The sequence below is a fragment of the Harpia harpyja genome, chromosome 2 (genome assembly GCF_026419915.1).
Source record: "Harpia harpyja isolate bHarHar1 chromosome 2, bHarHar1 primary haplotype, whole genome shotgun sequence".
Classification (NCBI taxonomy): domain Eukaryota; kingdom Metazoa; phylum Chordata; class Aves; order Accipitriformes; family Accipitridae; genus Harpia; species Harpia harpyja.
This window is the reverse complement of record NC_068941.1, coordinates 1,162,086-1,178,075: the sequence shown is the minus strand read 5'-3', so window position 1 is coordinate 1,178,075 and position 15,990 is coordinate 1,162,086. Positions and strand designations below refer to the sequence as shown.

Here is a 15,990-nt window from a genome sequence, read left to right as displayed (position 1 = left end):
AATTTATTTAAAGTGGAGATGCTGTTTGGCAAACACTTGGGCACTCAGAAGGAACAGGAAAAAAAGGTCCTGGTTCTCCTCCAGTGTCTCTTGGGGGCTGAAGGAGGAACGACCCTGTGGGACAATGGCAAACCTTGCTCATGGGATGGATCGGTTCAATGAGCAAGGTGGCCAGGGGAGTGCAAAACGGTTAAAAATCCTCTTGATGGAAGGGAGAACGACGCTGCAGGTGGTATGGGGGCACCAGGCCCACCCCGCAAGGTGTCAGGTTTGCCAGCATTAAGTCCCGCTCCCACCGCCGAACACTGACCGCGCTGACAGCTGGCAGAAGGGCTTTAGTGAGCAGCTGTGTTTCACAGACACCCACACCCATCTTACCTGAGCACGGCACAGGCTGGGGAATGTCTTAAGCCTGTATGCGCTGCTGAACACTTTGTTTTGATTTTATTTTCTAGGAAGAACTTCAAACAAATGAAGAGCATTTGGCAATTTTTGAGCGTGCAGAAGACCGGCGGCAGGCAGAGGCTGCGTAACACAGGTAAGGCTGCTTTTGCTTCCCTGAAGTCTGTACTTTGCAAACAACTGATCCAGAAAATGGTGGAGCAGCCGTCTTAAAGAAATTACGAAGAGTTCCCATGTTCAGACCAGGCAGCGCTGGACCTTTACTGAAAACTCTTGCACTGAAAAGGGTGTATATGAAGGGATCCACACTGCCTGGTCTGGACGTGGCACATAAGCACCAGCTCTGGACTCCAAGTAGGTTATGGTATTCTACTGTTAGCATACAGTAATCAGAATTACTTGCTTCGGCTCTTCACTCCTGGTATCTGTTTGGCCTGTTTATCTGTATCGATGTCAGTATGTGCAACAAGCAACCTAGAAATCTATGATGTTATTTCCCTTCTCACTGTCACCAGTTGATTCCTTTGACTATAAAGAAACTACGTGGAAAGGATCCAAACGCTGTGCAGAGTGAGGAAAAACACCCTGCATTCACGATGTCCCAATCATGATGGGACAAGAAAAGATTCCAAAAAATTAAGAATAAATCTAATTTTCATGACACAGCCAAGAATGCACAGTCAAATGAATACCTTCTGGGCAAAGGCCACCCATTTGACAATAATACAGTTATAATCCAGACCCGTCTACTACCAGCAGGAAGATATACTACTAGGATGGTGCAATAAAATAATCAACAAAACAGGTTTTCTAATTGGGAAAGGCACTTTGAACAGGCTTCTTTAAAACCTGTTTGTAACCAGTTTGTCTGTCTCCTGAACTTCCTACCCCACCTAGTTATCTCTTCCTTCATGTTTTGTGACTTCAAACATTTTGAAGTTGCATCCAAAAGGAAGAACTTCCCAAGCGTAACACTGCAGAGAATGGCAAGAAAAAAATGCTGTAGCATACCACCTTTTGGGAGTGGCACTGATGTCTAGGTAAGGTTGCTAGATTAACGGCTCCTCATCGAGATCCGGCCAGACCATCGATCACCTGTCTTGTGCTTTCACGTACTGACTCTGAGTTAATGCTTATTTTTTAGGTGATTCCATCTCATCAGTGTAAGGAAAAGGTTCGTTTATTTTCCCCTGTCTTCCTTTCTCTGTTCCCCTTCCCTTTACTCTAGAGAGGTACGCTTGCCTCCTAGGGCATGACTGCATACTGAAGAACCACTTACATAAATATCTGTTTGTTTCTGCCCACAGCATTTTTAGAGACTTCGCAGAAAGGCACCCAGAAGACAATAAAGTGAAAACATCTGGGGCAACATAAAAGGTGCGTAGAATAGACAAAGAGACTGCAAGGTCACAGATCACCTAGCGGGACAGGGGGAGGGAAGAGCAGTTTTCCCCGCTGGGCCAGCGCTACAGGCCACATCGGCTTTCCGGGCTCTCCGTACATGACAAAGCCATGAGGCTTCCCGACACCACTCCTTCTCCCTTGCCACCTTTGGTCTCTACTGAAGGATCCAACACTTCCAAAGAAAAGCATTGCTTCACAGGACAGCTGACATTGATGGGGGAAGAGGTTCATGCAAATATAAATAAGTAGGTTTGTCTTGTCTAAATAGAGTAGGACAAACTGCCACCAATTCCTTGGGGGTGGTACTGCTGACAGCAGTGAATGGCAATGCCAACGCTCGCAGGACACCTGGGTACTGAAGCCATCACCTCTAACAGGGTTCATAAAAAATGGCATTTTTAAGACTGACTTTCCCAAGGCATACAGAAAGGAGCTCCCATTTCTTCAGGTGATAACACTAGTGACTGAATCAGTGCAAACGTACACTCCTTAAAAAGTGAGCATGCCCTTCCTTTCCATGGGTATAGTTACATGTCTAGCAAGTCCAGCTGTAGCCCTGGTTACATCAGAAGACCTCTCACTGACCTCTAGGAACCCCCACATTCGGTTCTGGGTTGGCGTAAAAAATCTCACTGCGATTCTTACCAATACCATTTATGTAAGAGACGTTGAAACTAGCAGGACAGCTCCAGCCCCAGTCTGGTTACCAGCTTACTCAATTGTATGTTTCAACCACACTGCAATAAGGTCTAGTGGGAATAGTTAACAGGCCTTGAATCTGGTCAGGTGAGGCAGCACATGGTAGCAAGCAAATACAACAGTAAATGAGACCAAAACTACCTAAAGCTTAAATGCACTGAAAAGAAAATCTGAAAGGTACACATAGCTTCCAGCACTCACAAGTAGTTTAGGTTAAGGCTTGCAGAAGACATTGTGATGACAAAATTCAACTTAGGCAAGTCTAACCTAATGTGAGTGTTAGAGGACCCGACAACTAAAATGATCTAGATCATTTTATAAAACCCCTACCATAAAGTCCAGATTTAAATTAATTTTTTTCTTTTAACAAATTACAGGCAGCATGCTTAAAGACTCCCATTGCATTGTGCCTGAAGAACCCTACTCACAAACAGACTCTTCAAGAGATAAAAAATACCAGCCTATATCCATGCACACAGAGAGAGCACAGTACTTGAAATTTTTCAGCTATTTGTAAAAAATCCCATCTTGTGACTGTAATATCTGTAAGGATTGTAGCATACCACTTCAACTTTGTACCAAGTCCCAACACCGAACGCTTAGGCGTTACGTTACGCTAATTATTATTAGTTCCACTGCTAACTTTAAATGTCACATATCACTCAATCACATTTGGCGCAAGAGGTCCGGCACCCCCTTAGCAAAGCAAATAACCTTCACTTCCCCTCTTAGCACTGAAAAATTAAAAAAGCCAAAAACCTTTTTAGCTGTCACTGCTGCTATTGTACCACCTTCCACTTGAACAACGGCCACAAGTTATCTTCTTTATTCTGTTTCACATGAAGAAGAGGGTATAGTCATACTAGGAAGAGAGACTTGTCTAAGTCACTAAAAGGGGCTAAAGTCACACCATGCGTTTTTGACAAGGGTTTGCAAGCAGGAAAGCTGTCAATTCTTTTAGCACTTGTTCACATCACTGAACAAGCAGCAAGAGCACTTCAGGCCTTCCATGCTGGCTTTTCTAGTTGTTGTAGTTTATGTATCTCCTGCCTTAGGGGAAAAAAAAAAGCAAGTACTGCCTCACAATCAAAGTACCCTTATCAATAAATCTGTGTCACACTTGCTCCGTACAAAAACATGGCAAAGACATCTCCAATAGCTTTCTGGGGCCTGCACTCTTCTGCCCTCATTCTTGGATTTTGCATAGAAAAAGTTAAGGTGGACGGGTAACACCTGTGAGCTGTTTGGTCCCAGCTCTTTGTTCACATGCAATGTTCAGCAGAAAGCAAGTCACATCGAAGATAAGAACCACGCATTGTTGTACAGAAGTAAGCTCACACACACACAGAGCATCTTTCAGCTCCTACTCTACCATTGCTTCTCATCCTTGGCTCTTTTCCCTCCCAATTCCAAAAATCTGCTCAAGGATGTTGTGCAAGAGTGGAGCTTATTTAAACTACTCCTTCCAACCATTTCATGTTAAGCACCCACTTTAGTGTATGAGAGCACTTCCGAAAAGTCTTTCTTTACTGGTCTTCCTCAAATTATCATGTACTTAAGGAATGATTTTATTTAGAAAAGTAAAAAAAAAGTCTTAAGGCAGGTAAGCAGCTACCAAAGTCTATATTGTTGAAAAATGCAAAAACTGAACCAGCACTCCCATACACTCGTGTAAGAGTCCCAGCACCTGGTATACTATTAATTTCAACTGCCACCCTAGACTGGTTTTAGACAATTTTACATGTGTATTAAAATACATTTTATTAAAACAGGACAAGAAAATTAAATGAATGAGTACTAAATGGACATACCTATTTTTATTACCAAAAAATGAAATTAAAGCATTTACTGTATTCAGTTTGTTCTTTTAAAATTTTATCTTTTATTCACTCATCAAGAACCAATAAGTTATATAAATCATAATGGTTTTCATTTCCTTACTGAAGTAGTCAACGAGATTTTTACTTATTTTTATGCTGGCTGGGTAGCACACTAGATCTTTAGAAAGAGTGTATTGGTCTTCGTTTTTCCATAGAGATTCTTCTTCAAAATGCTACCTTCCTAGCACAAGTTTCTGTGCAACCTTTTCTATGTTATTCGCATAGCGTTGCGGTTCCCCCCGGGAGGTTCCAAATGCAGCCGTATCAGGTGTCAAGGCACTCGACGCTGTGCAGGTTCATTCACACCTGGAGAACCAGCCCACAAGGCCTGCAGCGTGGCCCCCATACACTGCCTCCGCCCCCACCCTTCCACCTCACCCCTGCTCTTTGAAGGAAGCCACATATTACACTAAAGCTCCATGTTGAAGGCAGGGGCAATGACTCCATTTGACAGATGTTAAACCAAATAGTTTTGTATTTAATTATGTTAAGAGTTCAAGAAGGTTAAAACCATAGACAAATGCACAGAACTTCCGTCCGTGACAATGAACTGAGGCAGCAACATTGTCATCCCCATGCTTTAAACAGTGTCTAAAGCAACTTCTAAGCAAGTACAATTTGGGATACTCATGTAGAACTTTAACAGTGATTTTTGTTTGCTTTACCTAGTATGAAGGGTTTTCAAACACTTCAGTAACTCATAACTAGTCCCACAGTTGCCATTTTCCCATCTGTTTCTCATAAGCAGATGTTTTGCTTTGTATACCAATAATACTTTTTTTCCCCCAATGCAGTCTAGTTTTCATGGTAACACACAAAAGCATTCTAGTCTTGCTCCTCTTCATCCCCATCCTCATCTTCGTCCCCTTGATCTCCAGATTCGATATCATCTTCATCTTCAACCTGAAATGAAGAAAGATCTGTTGTGAGCAGTTATCATCCCTTACTCTAATCCAACCTTTTGAAGGCAAGACAAACACTGAGGGAGTGAAAATCAGCTTTAAGCTAACCTAAAATTACCATGCTGTATCAATTAGAGCTTAATAAAGGCACTTGTTATCTTGTAACATCACACAGTTTAAGTTTTACACTAAGGATGGCTGAGTACTGGGAACAACAGCCGCCATTCAGCACCATCAGTTCTGCCCCATACGTTCAAATAAGCAACTTCATACACACTTCAGTTTCCTGGACAGCTGCATCAACTAAAACCCGCATTCTTCACCAGACAGGCTGAGGAGGAAAACGTGTCCGTCCAGTGCTTTGCAATGCCACGAGTGAAGCTGCTAATGTCTTCCGGGGTACTGTCTCCCTATTTAGTCATTTAAAAGTCAACAGACTCAAAAGATTCCTCAGCTACACTTAGAGAATATACACTCGCTACAAATACTTTTCAAAAGAAATAATGCCTCTGCACACCGCACTCTTTAAAACCTATTCCTGCAGGTGAAGCTAAACCAGATGACTGTTAACAACCAAAATGCAATCCTTCCTTTAAGAAGGACTGCGTAAAAGACAGAACAGTTGTCTCCCAGTAGGAAACCCAGGCTCGAGCCTGGTGTTCAGCCACAGTAACTGCAGCACAACAGCTTGTTGTCCACCTTCCAGTCACACGTCCAGCTGCAAGTCACAAGGGTTCTTCCAAGAAACCCCCCAGAAGACAAGGCTCCCAGAAACTGCCCTGACATTTCACAGTGCTGCTTAAGAAGCAGACTACAGCTTTCTAGCTATCACTTGTCTTATCTGTGGAACAATCCCTTAGGATTGTAACGAGGCCATCACCTGCTTTCTAGTTGGCAGCCAGGATAAACCCTAGCAAGGCCAGGCACATGGTCAGGTATCATTCCAGACACATACATGACACATTCTTTTCCTCACAGGTGTTTGGCAGGTACCCCTCAACATCCCTAAGCTGAAGACTTCTTTCAAGAGGCAGCCATCATCTTTTATTGGTGGCTGCCAATGTAAGTTGAGAAAGCAACCCTGGTAGATTTAACAGCCCTCCATTTATAGGAAGATGCCTCACCAGACTTACTGGATCAAGTATTGCCATACCCAGACTGCTCAGACTTTCCTTGGACCTGAAAACTCATTCAGCCCATTGTTTTGCTTACCGGTACACCAAGATCCTTCAATTTGATCTTCAGTGCAGATAGCTTCTGATCCTGATCAGCCAAAAGCACCAGAAGATCATCCTGTTCTTTCTTTGATTCTGCAACTTCTTGCTGAAGTTTACTTTTCTCATCTTGCAAGATAGCAACTGTACTACTAGATGAATCCAGGTGCTGTTTTAGTGATTCTTTTTCCTCAGAAAGGGCTTTGACTTCACTCTGGCAACAGGAAAAATCCCCCACCAAGTTAGACCATAAGCATAGGAACAGCTGAAGCCTTGTTTCCTACAAACACATTCCATACATTACCTGTACCAGCTCCAACCCCACGAAGTGCCCTGTGGCCTTGCTCCCATGCACTTCCTTACCCAAACTCCCCTTACTACCAACCAGGAATAAGATAGGTAGATGTCTTAACAGTGACTACCTTCCTCCCAGCCCAACTGGACTGTCCATGTCACACTAAAGCGATTTCCTAGACTGTCCTTACCAACTCTTTTAAAGCAGACAAGGCCTACATTTCCCAAGTGAAAAATGGAGGAGACACACCCAGCTTCCCCTACATAGCCTGAAACACTTCAGATGCTGAGGAAACAAACCACTTGAACCCAAAGCCTTCCCTATTGTAAAAGTCCCCCTAACTGATGGCTGAGTATCAAGTGCCTTGGTTTGGTGTTCACCCACTACCAACCTTCAGTTCTTTTATTTCTTGCTCAAGGCGTCCCTCCAATTCAGAGTTATTTGCTGCTCTTGCACTGCTGTCTCCTGACACAGGATCTGCAGTTGTATTCTGTGGACAAGAAATTCAGCATCAGAGCACCGAATGTCTCAAATATAAAGACAACAAGCTAAGACATTATACAATCAGCTGTAGAATTTAAATGCATATTTTCTTCTTACAGCATAGCCAAGGTATGGTAGTTACATACATCCTGCACTGCAAAGCATTAGGAAACAGATCTGTGATTCCTGGGGTCTCAATAAAGACATAACACACATGCACACAGAAAGGAGAACACAAGGGGCAACCCTTATTTCATAGAAGTTGCACTCTAAATATTAGCGACTGTTAGGTTCTTTTTGTCTAGGCAGACCCTGTCTGTTACAGACCACCAGCCTTCATTCAGATGCTTCTTAAGTGCCAAAGATTTTTTTTTTAATTAGGCTAAATATCTGAATCTTCATATGTGACTACTAAAAACAGCAATAGTTTAGTCACAGCCAGCCCTACCCAAAGTTAGTATTTTCAAAACACGGCAACTGTCTTACAGCTGAAACTGCAACATGGCACGCATTCAAGACAATTTCTTCTCCAGTTGTACTACATTTAAGCCAAAGCTCTAGGAAAGGTAGGCAGTCTGTAGGGTGGCAATGAGGTTGTCTTGACAACTGGTGGCAGCACGGAGCACTTAAATGTGCCTTTGCCTCATGGCCACACAGGGCCAACACACATGCAATGGCACCTTGTATCAGAGCAGCTAAGACTTTGACAGCATAAGTGTTAAAAAAAAAAAAAAGCCTTCCTCTCTCAAATGATCTGTACATTGAATTTAACACTTGATATTCTGCCCAGTGTAAGCAGGAAAGCAAGTCTTCAAGATTTAGTTGCCAAAGAGAAAATAAGGAACTTTTTCTCTGGTACCATTACTTGTAGCTTTTGATTCTCCATCTGAAGCTTAGAGATTTCTGCAGACTGTAGTTGTATCTGACTCCTGAGCATTTCTAATTCCTTTGGGAAACAGAGACAAAACATACTTATAAGTTAATTTGATAAAGCAAAGTAGTTATTCACATTAAATTCTTCGTAAGTTAAATGGTACCAGACTAACTGCTTCATACTAGCATACGCAAGAGGAAAACTGCATCTCTGTCTCAGTGAGAGCACAGCAACCATTTCTCAAGACGACAAAACTAGTTCAGCAACATGCACCATTTTCTACCCTGCTCTTACGAACTTTTTTCTCTGGAATGGTCAACCAAGGCACCTGTCTGAGCCACAGTCATGTTTATAAATGTGTTTCACACCACTAGCACTCCCATTAGCATCCTCTACACATTACCATTCTTGGTGCAGAAACTCACTATGACTTAACCAATCTAGGCATTATTACTTGTCTAATCAGAGCAACTCTGCTAGGTATTTTTTGAGCAAGAGCTACCTTACTTTACTGAATCTGCACATATTTAAACACTTACTCTATGCTGTACATCCAATACCTGGAAGCTGTCCTATCAACATTTGAAGGTATGTTTTGCAATGAATAAACATATTTTGCAAGTCTGAAGAGTCAGCTGCAGTGTCTTCTGCTGGCTCAAACTTGCTTAGCGAAAACAACTGATTCATTTTTGGATGCATAATCCTGATGCTCCAAGATTACTACCATCATCACATAAAGGTACGCCATTAAAAACATCAACATGCTGAGGAATCCATGCTCCTCCCTCAAGCTTGGCAAAGCTCCCTTCCCATCCCGAGCTACCACTGTTCACTGCAGCTTTGCTGAAATACCACGAGTTCACCTTTTGTAGTTCATTATTGTGCTCCAAGCCACCAGATTTGCTGGTCTGTGAAGACTGCTGTGTTGTTCCTATTTCCAACTGTGAGGACTTCTGTAATAGCAACAGGAAAATCAGCCGTAGAACCAGACAGACTAAATATAGTCATGCTGTCAGAACACAAAGCAAACTGTGTATTTGCATGATTGAAGTTCCCAGCAGAGAAGGTGCAAACAGGCTAAGAAATGGCACATCATGAAGCTCTCCAGTTACACAAGAGCAGCTGGATGGTCTCCTCTAAGGTGGATGCAAAAGCATCTTTCCCTAAATCAAATGCAGAAAACGTGCGCAAAATAAAAGCAGCCTGCATCATCCTGCATTTTGACAAGCAGGCCATCATGAGGACTTCACAGCTTAAGGCAGGCTACATTTGAAAACAGGAATTGGAAACTGCATCAAGTTCTGCTGAGACAGTTAGCGCTTACCAATTTTTCAATCACAGAATCCTTTTCCCGTAACTGCCCTTGCAGCAGTTCATGCTTGTTTTTCCATTCTTCCAACTCCTCTTTCAATTTGCTCACTTCTTCCGTCTGAATGCCATTCATCTGAAACGTATCACTGTGGGAATTGTGATGCTGAGTGTCCTTTCCTAAAAGACAGAGTTTATAACAAAGGTCACAAACACCAACATCATTTTGAAGTTCGCTTCAAACAGATCAGTCAAAGTATTACTGCCCATCCTTCTACCGCTTCACAGGGCAATACAAGCCATTCTAAACTGAGAACCAAAGCAAAGTATTTTAAGAACTCTCTATCAAAAAAGCTAAATGAAGAGCTCTAATTTGCCATTCCTTCAATTATGTATTTGTAGCTGCACCTGCATGCTGCTCCAGTCATTCAGTTCATCCAAATTAAGTTCACAGACAAATCATTCTGAAGGACAATTGTTTCCTTCTGTATTTTTAATCCTAAATAATCCTGAAGGCAGAATTACTTTTTGAAATCATGTCATACCCAGCTTATCAGGCATCCTGACCTTGGAATAACTTGAATATACTGTCCCGATGTAAGCATTCAGTTAGCAATCTCTCTAGTGGCAGTAATAGGCCCCATCTTGCACATCTGCCATACTGCAGTTCTTCCCTAAATCGTTTCTTCATTCACAGACCCAAACTTCAGCACATACCGTGGCCCATCCTTTCACGTTCTAACTCTGAACAGGCAACAACCTTTTTGGACTAACTTCAGACAACAAAAGTGTAGAAAGCCTCTACCAGCAGCTCTCTAGTAGCCAACAGTTCATACAGCAAGCTTCAGCTCTCGCCCCTCAGCAGGCACACCTGCAGGAAAGCAGCTAGGGTGGCAAGGAAAGGCTTTGCTTTTCATCACAGGCAACCAAAGTGATACCAGGTCAGGTCAGAAGCTATTGCTAACCCCAATATTTCTATGTGTCCACGTAAGTGAACTGTCTGGTCTACAGCGGTCGTCTTCAGGTGCTTGTTTTCCCCATGAGCAGACCTACATGGCAGATAGGCCCTAGCTCAAGTTGTCAAACAGATCTTGCAGAAAACACCAATGTTATTTCAGGAGACCCAAAAGTTAATCACAAAGCAAGAAAAAAATTATACCTCATTCACACTTTCAAGATGTCCTCTCGGTTCTCACTGTGCTTTATTCTGTAAGTTTAAAGGCACTTAAAGCAAAACCTAGTATTTTTAGTAATGGAGCAAATCTGATGCTTAAACCAAAGTGTTTGCAATGCTCAATACCAACTTGAAAAAAGTGTATTTTATCTCTATGGGAAATTTTCATAAGCTGCAGAACATAAAACAGCATGCCTGACGTGATAGAAGGTTGTCTGCTGGAGTTTTTCCATAGCTTGCCATAGATCACAAAACATCTCTGCACTAGCAAGATTATTTATTATTATTCTTTCTGAAGCCTACCTAGTTGTACTTTCAGGAGATTATATTGGTCCTTATGCTGTTGGATCTGTGACACTTGCTGTGTAACTGTTGCTTGGAGCTGTTCATTTTGAGACGTTAAAGTGTTAATTCGTTGTTTTAATTCTTCAAGCTCCTGGTCCTGTGACAGGGGAAGGAAAAAAACGCACTTAGGAGTAATAACAGTTTTGAATACAATACTGCCAGGAAGGCAAATAAAGACAAAAAAAACTCGATCACTACATGTTACTGGTTTGTGATACTGTCAGTGCTACCTGTGACAGGTTAGCAGAAAAGCCTCATGCAAACCTAGATAGCTATTCCTACAAAAAAAGCCTGGGGAAGACAGAAGAGGCCTGTCACACCAGACCAATGCCTTCTGAATATTTTGGAGGAGACCTCCAGCATCCCCACACCAGGGACAGCAGAAGAGAGAAAAAGGAAATATATGGAAGCTGATGACGCTAGTTTTTCTCCATCACACTGAAGCCTGCACGCATTTGATCCACTTCAAGAGTCTTTAAAGAAGTCGTGGTAATTACAGTCATCGCATGTTCAATAAAGCCTCACTGGCAGTTCCAAAGTGCCCCTTAATTCCATATGTACCACTATACTCTGTGTCCCTTCCAGATCCCTAAACTAAAAACACCTGCTTCAGTTCCCTGGTAGCTATTTAAGTTAATTAGCTTTGCTCCTCTACTTCTCAGTCTAAGCTGTGGCAACAAAGCAAGCAAACTACCATTAGAAAAAAATTTTTTGAGAGTCCAGCCACAGCAGATATACCGAAACTTGACTGACAAACTTCATTTCTTCATTCAGCCACATTTCATCCATCATCTTTTCAACAGTAAGAGCACAGAACTAAGAATTACATCCCTTTGCAAAGGGCTGCAAGTTCTCCAGTTACTCATTTGAAAAGAAACACTTAAACACAGGAAAGAGCAAATGTACCCCAGGAAAAGAACTAAACTTCATCAGTATTCTAAACACTGACATTTCAGTTGAACCACAGCTTGGCTTAAGTATTTTTAGAAGTGTTTCTGCATTGCTAGATTCCTTGTTACTTCTTTTAGAACATCAGGTATTGAGCTGCACTGCAGTGCCTCTGAAAGCCAGAACAAACACCTTCTGGAGACACATGTACAGCGCAACTCCCTCTTACCTGCTCTCTAATGACTTTTTTGTAGTGAGTCACAATGTTGTCATGCTGTTCCAATGTCTTCTTGACCTCCTCCTCCTTTTTATCTTCCTCACTAGACTTGTAAATAGCTTTACTTATGACACCTGTCAAAAACAGTTTCTGTCAACTTAAGCCCAGTTCCCATATCTTTTTTGCCCTCACAAGTCTCACAGCCTCACCCAGTTTAAATTAATGGCATTTAGAAATTCAACCTGCACATTAGAAAAAACAATTGTCACAAACAGGTTTAAGAAAATAGGAAATGGCAAATTTTTTATAGCAAGGTTCGCACACTTACTGCTTTACACACTTTCAGAACAGCAAGTGGGTGTTTTGAGTCCTTCCTATCAGAAAAGGTGTGTTTTACTTGCACTGTGGCTCCAGTACAAGTATTGACCAAGTGGTTGTGCAAATAAGTGAAGGACTTAGAACTACAAGGGCAACATGCAGATTGAATGTGATTGGGCAAAACAAACCATCTTTACCGTAGCTGCTTCAAGGTTTTTTCCTTCTCTAGACTGGTTTAAGTTGGGCAACATTAATAAACAGGACTTTATATGTTAAGGATGATGACAACTTGTCTCTTTTGTGATTAACACAAAACACTGAATAAAGTTCCTATCATTTTCTAACGAGCCAGGAAATTCAGCATTCATAATTTTTCTCAATGAATCAGTTCGAAGCAGCAAATACCTAGATTGCATACTTCCATGAATCAACCTTCTATGACTATCGTACATGCTCAATACTTTAGTCTCTATGTGCGCACAGGCAAATACGCCTCTTGGCCCCATTGTGGCAACTCGCAGCATGTTTTAAGAATCATTTCACCTAAGAATAACCAGTTATCCAGTTAGTACAAGCCCTGATTATGGGCTTCTACTGGGAGTATTTTTACTAAATACTTGAACTGCGAGCTTGGGTATATGACTACTTAGAGCTATCATTGTAACATGTTTTTCAGAGTACTCCATTTTAGTAGTATCATCACACTACTTCTAAGAGGGTTACATTCAGCACATTTGTTAGTTCAGTTATCAGTTTTTCACAAAAACTACAGAAATAAGCATAACATCTCACCTTCCAATTCCTTTACAAGCTTGGTAAATTCATGATCAAACATCATGTGGTCTGGGCTAGAAAAACTAGGTTGTGGTTTCTGAGCAGCTCTAGAGTAAAGTTCATGTTTGCTAATGAAGCCAAGCTTCTCAATGAAGTTCTCCCTGCCAATCCTCTTCTCAATCAGCTGTTTCAGCTTCTCTCTAAAGGGAAGAGACAAATCAATCGCAGAGCAACACTGGAAAAGACATGAAGCCATCCTTCCCTCAAGGTCATTTTTGCAGTTACAACTCTTGATTATCTGTGTCAGGTCTTAACCGCACTAGATGCTTCGCATTCAAGATGCAATTTTTCAGTTGCCACTGACATCTGTTCTCAAGCTAGGAATACACAGGTTAGGACCACCTATGCAAAACAACTATCTGCTTTGCCCAGCGAGAGGCGGGTCAGTTACTTTGCATCCCGTAAGGAATATGCATAGAAAACATTCAACCAAATGTTCTCGACCGCACCGCCTCAGTTAAAAGCCTCTTAAATCACCATCTGCCAGTCACAGAACCTTTCCCTATAGTCCTCTTATTTCTACATCATACTTACTTCCTATAGTTTTCAAGGGAATTGTCATTGTAGTAGATGGAAATGCCAAGCAAGAGTGCACACAGGCCTTGGACGAGCTGCTCCTCTTCTCCAAGGTTTTCAGCTATCTGCCCTGTGAGCTAGAGCTCTTGTTAAGGGTATTTGAAGTATTTCATAAGCACAAAACATGTAACATACTTCTCCCTGTATCAATTCCACTTAACATTATTTTCACATGTAAAACCAAGCTTCATTATGAAGTACGCAAAATAGCTGATGAAACCCTCGCAAAGCTAGCTCCTGTTTTGAAGGACTTGGGTAGTCGGTGGTTTCCCTGAAATTTCTTTTCTCAGTAACTGTCTGCTTAACCAAAGAGATTTAGTTGTTCCAAAACAGACTGTTGGTTTACATAGGGTGACAGTTTAGCCGTATGTACTTTAGTCAGATTGTTTTCCTGAAAAGCAAGCATAGAAATAAGCTTCAAGTAGGAAGCATTCTTCCTACCTCTTCGGTATAAGCGTAAGCCACACTAACAATATCAATGGGCTTGTCGCAATAAAAAAAATACACTTTGCTGGCAGAATGACGTAGCTTTCTACTGTACGTTAATTTACATGCACACCTTATAGACAGGTCAGCATAGACAGAGCACTGTCAACAAAAGGCTGGTCGTATCTCTTGCCCCAGTGCTTTTTCTTTTATGTCATGCACTATCCCTGCAAACTGATCTAGATAAACTTTTAACTTGAACCTGAATAATCCAAGTAATTTCTAGACAAGCGGTTCTACTCTGCAAGCAAGTCAAGGATACAAAAGGTACATTGGCTGGATTGTGAAGGAAGTGGGTGACAGCAATCGAGCAGTTGCTTAGCCAAGTGCAAAGCAACATCAGTAGTCCAACCCTGGTCTGTACTTTGCTGCCCTGAAAGAATAAAACCTCCCATTGTTATCGTTCCACAGCGAAGGACTAAAACACCAGAAAAAGCTGTACTGACTCAGAACTCACCCGCTTTCACCTCATCATTTTAAAAACAAGTCACATCTTTCAAAACACCCATTAGTTAGTTATACTGAACAAAGCTTTAGTGCTTTGATGAAACAAGCATTAAACCATTCATATTTAACTGTTTTCAGAGCAAAACAACAAGCGACACAGGTGTGAAATAGGACTCAATGCAAATTAGCATCAATGTAAAATCATAACAAATTAGTTCTGCATTTAAAATTAATACTAGGGTAAAACTAAGGAACATACACACAACCCCTGTAAAGAAGGAACAAGGTGTAAATTAAGTCAGGTGAGGATTCCCTGTAGGAAGACATGTATCACTAAGACTTCCCCTGCTGACTAAAAATTGCCATGTGTTCCTAGTATTATTTTCTAAGCAAGGAAGGATAATACTGGAGTGGTTTTTCATTCAGATAATACGTACATTAAGCCAGCAAGAGGAATGCTAACTGCAGGATTTAGTTTTGTTAACTAGGAAAAATTCATTTTCATCTGCAAATTGACTGTCTTCTCAATTCTGTCCCCTTTGTCTTTGCTGCAGATATTGTGGTCACACCAGTATTACGACAAGCACACCTTTCTTCAGTAATCAACATTCAGAAGGCAACCAAGAAAAATGTTCCCTGCATGGACAACTAAGCTTCACGCAAGCACCTAATAAAGTGGGTAAAGTGACCGGAAGATAAAGTTGAGTCTCAAAGGCAAGGTGAGGCATATAGAGCTGCTGGGATATCTTCAAAAGGGGGCAAGAAAATACACTGGAACGAGTGGTCACAGGGATCAAGACAGTAGCAAGAGAGAAGTATTCATCAACAACAGAGTCTGTGCCTGAGAGTTATCTGCGCCTGAGACACTAAACCTCCATCCTTGTATCTGATAATACCTATGCTTTAGAGCTGAAGGCAGTGTTGTTTTTAACTTTAGCTAAGCATTTAAAAAAAAAAAAAAGCAGCCCCCCCCCCCCAAGGTCTTTGAATAAACCAGTTTGCCCATCGAAACAGCCAGTGAGCAGCAGTCTGGCAAGAAGCTCTTCTGTAGCAGGCTCCCAGCTACCCAACTGCCACTGCAGACCACAAGACAGGCAGGAATTAAGACTAGCAACTCTGGAAGAAAATACCAAGCTCTGAAGAGACTGCCTTCAAGGACTTCCTTCTGAGATGCTGTGATTTGCTCCAGTATATCACCATCACTAAGATAAAACCATCTTCTTAAAGGAGGAGAACACAGATTA

General features: G+C 41.7%; 1 protein-coding gene and 1 long non-coding RNA gene across 8 annotated transcripts in view; one reads left to right on the top strand and one right to left on the bottom strand.

Moving 5' to 3' along the window:
• Positions 1 to 3,247, top strand: part of LOC128152946 (uncharacterized) — a 50,049-nt gene extending 46,802 nt beyond the window's left edge. Inside the window, exons 6-8 of the long non-coding RNA XR_008238795.1 lie at positions 456 to 538; positions 1,547 to 1,576; positions 1,710 to 3,247. This is a non-coding gene — a long non-coding RNA (uncharacterized LOC128152946). The remainder of the gene's footprint in view (positions 1 to 455; positions 539 to 1,546; positions 1,577 to 1,709) is intronic.
• Positions 3,248 to 4,842: 1,595 nt separating this feature from the next.
• USO1 (USO1 vesicle transport factor) overlaps positions 4,843 to 15,990 on the bottom strand; it is a 35,592-nt gene continuing 24,444 nt past the window's right edge. For all 7 annotated transcript variants that reach the window (XM_052811655.1, XM_052811682.1, XM_052811663.1 and 4 more), the window contains 11 exons: positions 14,562 to 14,672; positions 13,772 to 13,890; positions 13,196 to 13,377; positions 12,098 to 12,219; positions 10,939 to 11,077; positions 9,478 to 9,641; positions 9,017 to 9,106; positions 8,139 to 8,225; positions 7,188 to 7,286; positions 6,500 to 6,715; positions 4,843 to 5,288 (listed from right to left, as the gene is read on the bottom strand). In XM_052811655.1, coding sequence (XP_052667615.1) covers positions 5,211 to 5,288; positions 6,500 to 6,715; positions 7,188 to 7,286; positions 8,139 to 8,225; positions 9,017 to 9,106; positions 9,478 to 9,641; positions 10,939 to 11,077; positions 12,098 to 12,219; positions 13,196 to 13,377; positions 13,772 to 13,890; positions 14,562 to 14,672 — 1,407 coding nt within the window. In that variant the 3' untranslated portion in view covers positions 4,843 to 5,210. The remainder of the gene's footprint in view (positions 5,289 to 6,499; positions 6,716 to 7,187; positions 7,287 to 8,138; positions 8,226 to 9,016; positions 9,107 to 9,477; positions 9,642 to 10,938; positions 11,078 to 12,097; positions 12,220 to 13,195; positions 13,378 to 13,771; positions 13,891 to 14,561; positions 14,673 to 15,990) is intronic.